This window comes from Juglans microcarpa x Juglans regia, chromosome 5S (assembly GCF_004785595.1).
Source record: "Juglans microcarpa x Juglans regia isolate MS1-56 chromosome 5S, Jm3101_v1.0, whole genome shotgun sequence".
In the NCBI taxonomy this organism is placed as follows: domain Eukaryota; kingdom Viridiplantae; phylum Streptophyta; class Magnoliopsida; order Fagales; family Juglandaceae; genus Juglans; species Juglans microcarpa x Juglans regia.
Genome location: NC_054603.1, coordinates 11,093,480 through 11,104,075, shown reverse-complemented (window position 1 = coordinate 11,104,075; position 10,596 = coordinate 11,093,480). Strand labels below are relative to the sequence as shown.

At 33.4% G+C, this 10,596-nt stretch overlaps 2 protein-coding genes across 2 annotated transcripts in view; one reads left to right on the top strand and one right to left on the bottom strand.

Moving 5' to 3' along the window:
• Positions 1–148, top strand: part of LOC121267658 (agamous-like MADS-box protein MADS1) — a 74,648-nt gene extending 74,500 nt beyond the window's left edge. Inside the window, exon 10 of the mRNA XM_041171634.1 lies at positions 65–148. Coding sequence (XP_041027568.1) covers positions 65–147 — 83 coding nt within the window. The 3' untranslated portion in view covers position 148. The remainder of the gene's footprint in view (positions 1–64) is intronic.
• A 3,276-nt stretch (positions 149–3,424) lies between these two features.
• On the bottom strand, positions 3,425–5,504 carry LOC121267660 (GDSL esterase/lipase At1g29670-like; the record flags this gene model as incomplete). Its single annotated transcript, XM_041171637.1, has 5 exons — positions 3,425–3,974; positions 4,072–4,315; positions 4,434–4,679; positions 4,817–4,941; positions 5,270–5,504. Coding segments are annotated over 5 exons (1,068 nt in total), but the record flags the coding sequence as incomplete, so codon positions are not given.
• Positions 5,505–10,596: the final 5,092 nt, after the last annotated feature.

The following is a 10,596-nucleotide window of genomic DNA, read 5'->3' as shown; positions in this document are numbered from 1 at the left end:
TTTTTCACATGAAATCATCTGAAATATTCATCTTGACACATATTTTCTTACTATTTCTAAGCAGTTAATTATATGCTAGCTCGAGGGACCATGGTTATAAGTACTGCTGCTGCTTTAGTTTTCCATGGAAGTGTATCCAATATGTGAATGTGACAACAAACTGATCGAGGTTGCGATGTTGCAAAGTAGTGGTATTGTAGACAGTCATATTAATACTCCTAAGTTTGCCATTAGAGATATTGGATATCTTTTCTCAACGTTTACGCATTCACCAAGATCAACTACTCTATGTCGACGTACGTACCAACAACATATTTTTTTATCGCTAGTTTGGTTTTGTCTTAACATGAATATGATGAACTCTTGCATGGTTACATAAATTTGCTTTACAATGTTTGGTCTCACACCTTAACCGAAATGTCACATTCTACCAAACACCTTACCGGCATTACTTTTACCAAATCTACCAGTCGTATTTTCATCAAATTCTTCACCGTGCTTGTAGTTTGTATTAGCTATAGAAACATTCACAGAGATCACACCATCCGGAATTTGTGGAATTTTCATCAAATCTACCAGTCGTATCGACAGCTTGTTGCATGACTCAATCGAGAAGGTGTTAATTAATTGCGGGATTTGTGTTAGGTGTGTGAATACCAAGGTCGATATGATTATTGATGGCTCATCGATCAATAGATTGTATGTCATCCCTACCATGTGATGATATATTTTCGGTTGGGAGTGCCTATGAGGATATTCAACATTACAAGTCTGTTCATGTACCTTGGCATGACAAAATTGGTTTAGTTTTTTTTTACGTGGATCAAGGATATGGGCGATCCTTTTCTCATGATCTTGTTCCTACACTAAAGAATTACCTCATTTGTTTTCACAACACATCTCATCTCATATTATCTCTACTAATCATTACAACTTTTTCAAATTCTCACACAAAATCAAATAAACAATTCAACTTTTTCAAATCCTACAATAATAATAATATTAAAAAAATATATTCTAACAATATTTTATTTAATTTTTAAGAGAAATAATATTTGCAGTCGTGAGCGTGCAAGCGTCGTGCAGTCGCTTTGAAAAAAGTGAATAAATATGGGACCACATGAAAAGAAATTAATTTTTTAATAGTGGACCCCATTCTTTTTTAAAACGACTGCACGACGTTTGCACATTCTACGACTGTATGTAGCATTACTTAATTTTTAATTTTTATCTCAACTGTAAAAGCAAATGAGAAGTGTAACCTTCTTGTTCTAATTTCCAAACGTTGGGAGATGCTATATATTACACAGCCTTAATGATTCCAATCGTTTTTTTTTTTTTTTTCCTTTTTTGGGATTTAATCATTCTCAAGTTTTCTTTCACAATAGGGTGGGTCTACACCCACTGCTAGTCCATATTAAGTTTTTTCTTCACATCATTTTTTTTACACTTTTAAACATTTTTTAAAAAAGAAAAAAATTTACAATATTATTAAACAACACTTTCTTAATCACTAAGTAAAAAAAAAAACTAAAAAATAAAGGAGCGGGAGCTCCCAACGGGATCCTTAGCATTTTCCTTCACAATAATAACGAACCCATATAACTATTTTATAACCCATCAATGTTATTGTCACTTTATATTTGATCTAATATTTATATAATTGTACTAATTTTAAAAGAGTAATGCTAAAGAGAAACCACTGTAGCAGTGTACACTTTGTACTCACTACATGACTGTTTTTTAGTTCTCTACTTTTTTATTTTAGACTTGAGAGATGTGTGGTCTAGCTGATGCTACATCATGTGTGTAAAATGGTTGCTTCCAATAGTAGTTTCTATCTATATTTACTCATTTTAAAATAGAGTAGCGTGTAAAAAGAGTTTGGGAAAAAAATTGAAGGTATATATATCATCCTCGATAGAAAGCCAAAATACAAAAACAGGAGAATAAAATAATTTTATTATAAAGCATTCGATTCCATTATATTTTTGTTGTTGTATTATTATTATTATTATTATTATTATTATTATTATTATTATTATTTCTTTCTATTCTCTGATTTAAAATCATCCATATAAGATACACCCGATCAGTTCACTGCCTTCCATTCGAGTGGCTTAGCAATGGACCAGTGAGTTGGACTAGGAACGATGTAGACCATTTTCAGGTCCAGATCAACCAATTATATAGTCTGAAATCGGCCAGAGATATTGGTGTGCTGATCCAAAGGCAGTTGATGGTGGAATTCACATGATCACAGGAAGGAATTCTCACCTCTCCTACATAGATTCTAACTCCCTTAATCTCAATTTTATAATTAGCATACCAGTTCCCCAAATATTTTTTTAAAAATGACTTCGTTTTTAACCATGAGGAGCCTGCTGTTACAAAGAGCAATAAAAGTCTTATTAAGGTTTTTTTCAAACTTCCCAAAAGAGCTAAAAACGTTCATGATATCCTCCCAACAATCATGGAATTAGAATGCTATAGAGAACCCATCCGAACCCAAACCACTTGTTAGAAGTACGTAGTTTGTCTAATGTGAATTTCTAAAGGAGATATTTGAGATGGCTTTTTGGGTTTTAGGGGTAAATTTTTAGCGGGAAATTGTGTTTTGTGTTTTGGCATTGTTTGTTTTTGCATATAAGATGAGATTCAAGTTAAAAGTTGAATAAAATATTATTAGAATATATTTTTTTAATATTATTTTTATTTTGAGATTTGAAAAAATTGAATTGTTTATTTTATTTTGTGTGAAAATTTAAAAAATTTATAATAATTATTTGAGATGAGTTGAAAAAAATTGTGAAAATAAACAAAGTTGGAGGTGCCTTTCATTTGGAAATTGGAATTCAAAGGAACTCCGTTTCAACCCCCACTTGGAAGGTTGTGGAGAATGTGTGCCTGGGAGTGTAGGTCCCTTTTAATAATAGGTTTAGAAATTCATTTGGGTCAATTAGAAAAATAACCAATTTTTTAATAAGCACATTTTTTAAGATTTTCATCAATTATATTAATAGACATATGCCACGTGTATATAAAAAAGAAAAAATAAATCACATTAGTAAAATACATAAAAATATATATAAAAGTGATTACACATAATATTTCTGTTTGGTGATACCTAGATATGAACAAGATCTGACCAACCTTGACATAATGTGCAATGAGGCCACAATATCTTATTGGATAATAAGTAATATGAAAATTGCACAACCACAGAATTTCAAACAATAGGATAAAGTGCATGAGATAGTTATTGTCCAAATAAGTGATGCTAAATATATATATATATATATATATATATATATTTAAAAAGAGTGAAATTTATTATTAAAAAATTAATTTATTTTTATATAAATTTTATATTTATTTATTTTTTTAAAAATAATTATACGATATTTGTGCGCTGACACTGGAATTCAAGTATCATTTCTCGAATCCATTTAATCGAAGTCAGAGTTACTATATATATAAAATGAGTAATTTGCAAACTATCTGCGATTTTCCAGACTAATGTGCAGCAATTCGAAAAAGTAGGAATATTTGCAAAACACCCAAAGTAACCACAACAATCTCAAGAACAATGATTTATTTATTTATTTCCATAGATAGTGCTCAGATTCAAGGACAATTACTAGACACGACCTTGGTTCTAGCGCCTATGTATTGTTGTGGTCATAAAATAAAGAAAAAGTCTAAAATAAAATATTACCAACACAAAAGATTTAGACCAATCATACAGACCCGTGATTAAAGCTCAGCCACAAGACTTTGATCTCTTGGGTAAAACTCAGATGGGAAGATAACACTGTATGCTCCTATTGCAGAAATTAGGTTAGCTGCTTCAGTAGGATGGAAAGAGTCCCAGAACGCATATTCCGACCTATTCTGGCATGGAGTTTGGTTAGGAATGCACAGTCCAGTTAATTCCTCTACTTCACAGCACCCAACAGTTGTAACATTGAAAGCTGAAATGCAAAAACATCAAAATTATATATAGAACATTACTAAGATCAGTAGAAATTAAGCCATTTTGACAGAGCAAGAAAGTCCAAGGAAATCTACCCGCAGCCATAACATCCTCGGCTAACTTCACCACATCCACGTATACAAAAGTTGCATCAGGCTTCTCGGTATTCAGATCATCGACAAGAGATTTAAGCTCAACGTTGAAGAAGCTGGACTCGTAGTTCAGAAACTCTACACATGTCGAGCCATTTGTACCGTATACAGAAATTGCATTCGGAGTGCATCCTAGCATTCCTACTCCAAACAATGCAATCTTCCTCGCTCCATAATTGTACAAAGTCTAGAACATAATTAATGGGGGAGCGAGAGAATCGGATGATCAGGGATAATCACAAAAAGGGAAGTAATTCAAAAGGAAAGAATGAAATAAAGAAAGATTTTGCAGCAGCACTACTGACCTCTATCTGCTGAGAAAATTGTTCAATGAGAACTTCAGCAAATTGCTCTGGAGTATACAGGAGGCTTGACGGGTAATAGTCGGGCTGGAAATAGTTGTTAAGGTAATCATTACCTCCCATTCCAACTGAATAGAAACACTTGTTTAGGTACTCGGATGCTGACTGACTGCTTCCTAGCATGCTGACAATGCTTGAGACTGTAACTTGGTGATTATTCAACTGCTCGTCCATGCAGATGCGAGCACCCTGGTTGAGAAATTTTTGTCACATTCGTCCGAGTCATTCTACTTGTAAGTCAACGTAGAGGACGGGCAGAGAGGGGATATAAAGAACGGAATGTAACGAAATAACAGTGCAAGACAAAAATATAATTGAGTAACTACCAAGGTCTGCCCAGTTTCATTGAGAATTCCTGCCCCGCCGGATGCATAATTCACACCTTTGAGTATCTCTGTGCCATTAGCAGTTGCAAAGGGCGGAATATAGTCGTCGAAGCCCATCATTTCAGCTGTGTGAGGGAATAATTTACAGTTACATCCGTAATATAAGTTATGTTCATAAATAAACCCATAAATAAACTAAGAATATAATTGATCGATCTAGAACTTCTTGGAGTACATTTATATCCTCAGCCTTATAATATTACCCTAGAAGGATCTTGGAGTACATTTATCATAGATTTAGAGCCACAAAATTAACTTTAAACGAAGTGGGTACAAACAAACAAACGAAGTAAAACAGAAAGAAATAAGGAGTTCTGTCATTGCAGAAGCCACGCCCGGGATCTAAGATTAACTAAAACCATGATAGAGCTGCAAGAGAGAAAAGGGCAAAACCTAGGATATCAACGATGGTCCTGCCATTGCAGAACCTTCCAGTTGGTCCTTCAGGAAAGTCAACACCATATGGCTCGTAATTTGCTTTAGCCAGTGTTGGGAGCAAGTTATTATTGCCATCATCCGCCAACGAGTCTCCGAAAATGAAATAGCAAGGTACTTGCGGCTCCCCATGTACTTGAAGTAGTTGAATGGACGAGACAACTAAAAGAAAAAAACAGGACCACCCCTTTTTTCATCTCTTCTCCGGGGTGCAAATAAACGACCAATTAGAAGATCAGAACAAATAATGCAGAAGAAGTAGGTAGAAGAAAAGAAAAGAAAGGCAATGTGAGGTAAAATGCTGCAGGCAAGTAGTAATATATACAATCGGATAAGAGCAACACGAACCCTTTATAGAGGCACGAGCATACGACCTAACTAGCTTTGTGTTTTCCTATTCATCATCTCCTTCATTATATATAATCTTAGTGAAAGAGATTGATTAGATGTGTTTAGATCGATATATATGCTCTTAAGAAATCGTACGAGCTTGTTGTGAAAGATCTTGTTTTTCTTCTGCTGTTGCTGTCGGACCCAATTGGGTTGTTGTGGCTTGGAGTCAACTATGAAGGGTAGCTGGTTGGGTTGAATTGCTGCTTATCTTGCTACTCATGATGTGAACAGCATTACATGATCTGGTACTGGTTCTACTCAATTTTGACACCACGTGGCTTGTGCAGCCTCTTGACTTCTGAGTCAATTTCTTCTTTTGCCTGACTTATCTCTGTAATGGGATGGAGCGAGTCAGAAATTTGTTGTTATTTGACTAATATGAGGTTGATGTTTTCTTGTACAGATCGGATCATAGAATCAATATTAGTTCCTAAAAAAAGGGGAAAAAAAAAAAAAAAAAAAAAGAATTGCAAATTTAATTTTCACCCTCGAAAAAAGCCAATTAACGGGTATCATGTCCCTAGATTTGTTCCTTTGGACAACCATTTTAGATGAAAGTTTAAAGTCAAATAAAATATTATTAAAATTTTATTATTGTCTTAAAATTTGAAAAATTTGAGTGATTTATTATATTTTATGTAAGAATTTAAAAAAATTATAATGATAAAATAAGATAAGATGAAATCATTTCTATATCCTAATAGACCCTTAATATATTGTATAAAAACATGTAACTTTATAAATTTTGAAATCATTTTTGGCAGCCGCACTTCTTCATGAACAATGACATGGTATGAAAACTGGACCGTTCGGTGTTTCGTAGAAGGGATCTTGCCCTAGCTAGCATATTAATTGAGAAAATAAAAAAGTTTTTATGGTGGTTGGTGATATTGTTGGGAGCATTAAAAAAAAAATGTCGTTGAGAATAAATAAATCTATTTAAGAGATATCGAACAAATAAGTAAAACAAATCTAATAAATATAAGAATTCGAAGCTCCGTTTGTACGCTAATCTCTTTTGAGATCACCTTGATCAGGATGTCTCTTAGGTGTTAAAATTACTTTAATCTATCTTAAATTAATTATAGATAAAACTTACTATATATTTTTAATTTTTCACAAAATGAAAATATATTTACAACTGTAAATTATGAAACTGCCGCGTAATTACTTTTAAAAAAATAAATAAAATATGAGATTCATGTAAAAAAATTAATTTTTTAGCAGTGGATCTCACTCTTTTTCAAAGCGATTATGAGGCATTTATGCACTTCACAGTTATATGTAGAATTCACTACAACACAATTGCTTTTTAGTGACGGTTAGGAAATTGTGACAGTCCCTAGACCGTCACTAAAAGGTATTTTCTGTGACAGTTTCTGGAAACCGTCACTAAAGATAGAATGAGATTTTTTTACGTTCCAACGTATGAGAAATATGCGTTCGAACGTTACATATACGTTCGAACATTATGTCTGTTTACATTTGAACGTAAAATGTTTTGGCGCAACCGTTCGAATGTTATTAATTTTACGTTCGAACGTAAAATGTTTGTACCAATGTTCGAACGTTAAGTAATAACATTCGAACGTTCATTGTAAATTTAAATTAAATGACTTTAATTTAAAAATTATGTAGTTTTTATTGTGCATAATTTGTGAACAAGTCTAAAAAATTGAATTGTATATATTTATATATACACACTTTGTAATATATAAATATATATTATTGATTTATATATATTTGAAATGCAGTGATTTAGTATTAAAGTTGAAAAATATAACATCAAAGAAGATTAAAAATTGAAATTAAAAAACGATAGAAATATTCAATAATATTTTTCATTACAAATATTAAAAATAAAATACAAAATTTGATATTAACAGTCAGATGATAACGTTATCCGCAAAAGTCGAACTCCGTACCTCCTCAGTCAAGGTATCAACCTTGTCGTTAAGGATAGTTACACGATGGGTGAGTTCGGCAACAGACGCCGATATAACCTCGAGCGATCGATCGATCTTATGATCGATATGCGCAGTCATCTGTGAGATGACCGCATCAACCCAAGCAGGCCGCACATCTCCTGCAGATGTACTCGGCGTATGCTGACTACTACTCCTGACATGACCTGGTTCAGGCTGCGTCGGAGGAACTAGATCCTCTACAGGGGGTGGCTGACGTCCCCTCGCCTGTCCAATGCTACGTCGATGCGTGGTCATGTCGAGGGGGCTCATCTGATCTTTGACCCGCTCCTCTGGCTGGGTCGGCACTCCCCGTGCAAGTAATAGTCGGCTGATGAGGACACCATTTGGGAGATTATCCGTGGAGATGATGCTCGCCTCGTAACGGATCCTCTGAAAGATGTGCAATGGCAAATCTATAGGATCTCCACGTGCCACTCGTATCAAAAATTGTGCCCGAAGCCGACTAAATGTGGTTTTATGAGCCACATGATCGACATTTGTTGCAACAATAAGGTGCAACATGCGGAAGAAATGCAGCAGATGGTTCTGGTTGAAGGTGTTCTTCCGCTCGATCTGCATGCGATCCCTCCCGGTGAGGATGTAGAAATCCTCGTCTCGGTCATCATCCCGAGCCTCGACGCCAGTATCCTCAGCCTCTGACTGGCATGCATCTCTGGCTGATGCTGGCTCACATCCCCGACCAGTAGATGATGTAGAAGTGCCTACATCCTCACGGGGTGTCGAGTGTGCAAATGTCTCCACTCCTCGACGAATCCCAAGGTGCTCGCCGATGACATCTGCTGATACCTCAATGGAAACACCGTGTACAGTCACGGTGTGAGAGGATGCATCCTGAGGCATGTCACACATCCCCATATAGAATTCTTGAACCATTGAAGGGTATACATTCCCCCTCAATGTGCAGATATTTCCCCAGCCTCTACTGAGGAAAACATTTCTCAGGTTCGTCTGCTGCCAATAGAGTTCGTCGAACTCATTAATTAAGACATCTCGCTTTACCATAACAGTACGAGCTCCGATACGGGCAGTGTCCGACGTGGCTCCTTCCCTCCCTCGTTTCCTAGTATGCAGTGGAAGAGCCATATCCTGAAAATATAAAAGGAAAAAAAAATTATTTACAATAATGCATTTTTTTGTACTAATTTTAAGATGCTCTGCTGTAACGTTTGAACGTTTTATCTTTAACGTTCGAACGTTAAAGATAAAACGTTTGGATGTTTATTTATACGTTCGCACGTAAAATAATATCAATATATTTACATTCGAACGTAAAACAAATACGTTCGAATGTAACAATGTACGTTCGAACATAAGCAGTAAATAAATATTGGCTGACGTACGTTCGGACGTTAAAACAAATACGTTCGAACGTATTTGTTTTACGTGTGAACATAAATATGAACGTTCGAACGTCGAAGCATGAATAATGTAGAAAATCATTACGTTCGGATGTTATAATTAAACGTTCGAACGTGGAAGCCGTAACGGCTCTGTAATTTAAACGTCGTACGTTCGAACGTCTTGGTGAAATGTTCGAACGTTTCGATGCAGAATGGCTGAGTCGACTCAGCCATTATTGAAATCTCAAAAATTTCTCTACACGGTTCTAAATATCGAAATGTCACCGTGCAAATGAAGTATACACTTCAAGAAACATTTCTACGGTGACTATTCGGCCAATGACTAGTCGTGGTGGCCGGAAAATGAAGTTGAAGATTCGGCAACCACTTATCCAGTTTTAAACAAAACTCAATCCAAATCTCAATAAAATACATGTTACTTGAATAAAAGATGAATGCCTACCTTCAGTGACGATTGTGGCGGAGTTGACGGCGGCGGTGAAGGAGGCGTGGCGGCGTGCTAGGAAACGACGATGATACGTATTGGAAATGTCGTTTCGACGTTCGGTTTTGGCCTTATATACACAGAACGTTCGAACGTACTTATTATTACGTTCGAACGTTTTTCAATTTAATATTATATTATAAATATTTATGTTATATATTAGGATGTTATATAATATTATTGACAATTAGATTATTGGTTTTTTTGTGAGTGCTTATTATATTTCTAAAATTTAGCAATATGTTTATACATATTGTTGTGATTTTATGCTTACTCTTGAAATAATTGTGATTATTGTTTGTGAATTTTGTGAATAGTTTATGAGCTTATGGTGTTTATTGATGATTTAATAAGTAGTATATAGTTATAAATAGATATATAAAATGTAGTATAAATATTATATTATAAGTTAGTATATAATAAAGAATTTAATAAGTAACAATTTAATATATATTATTGATTTATATATATGGTATAATTTATATATTATATACATCTATGTTCTCATTTAAAATATTATGCTATCATACTATACAATGTAGTATATAGTTATAGATAGATATATAAAATGTAGTATATATATTATATTATAAGTTAGTATATAATAAAGAATTTAATAAGTAACAATTTAATATATATTATTGATTCATATATATGGTATAATTTATATATTATATACATCTATGTTCTCATTTAAAATATTATGCTATCATACTATACAATGTAGTATATAGTTATAGATAGATATATAAAATGTAGTATATATATTATATTATAAGTTAGTATATAATAAAGAATTTAATAAGTAACAATTTAATATATATTATTGATTTATATATATGGTATAATTTATATATTATATACATTTATGTTCTCATTTAAAGTATTATGCTATCATACTATACAATGTAGTATATAGTTATAGATATATAAAATATAGTATACATATTATATTATAAGTTAGTATATAATAAAGAATTTAATAAGTAACAATTTAATATATATTATTGATTCATATATATGGTATAATTTATATATTATATACATTTATGTTCTCAT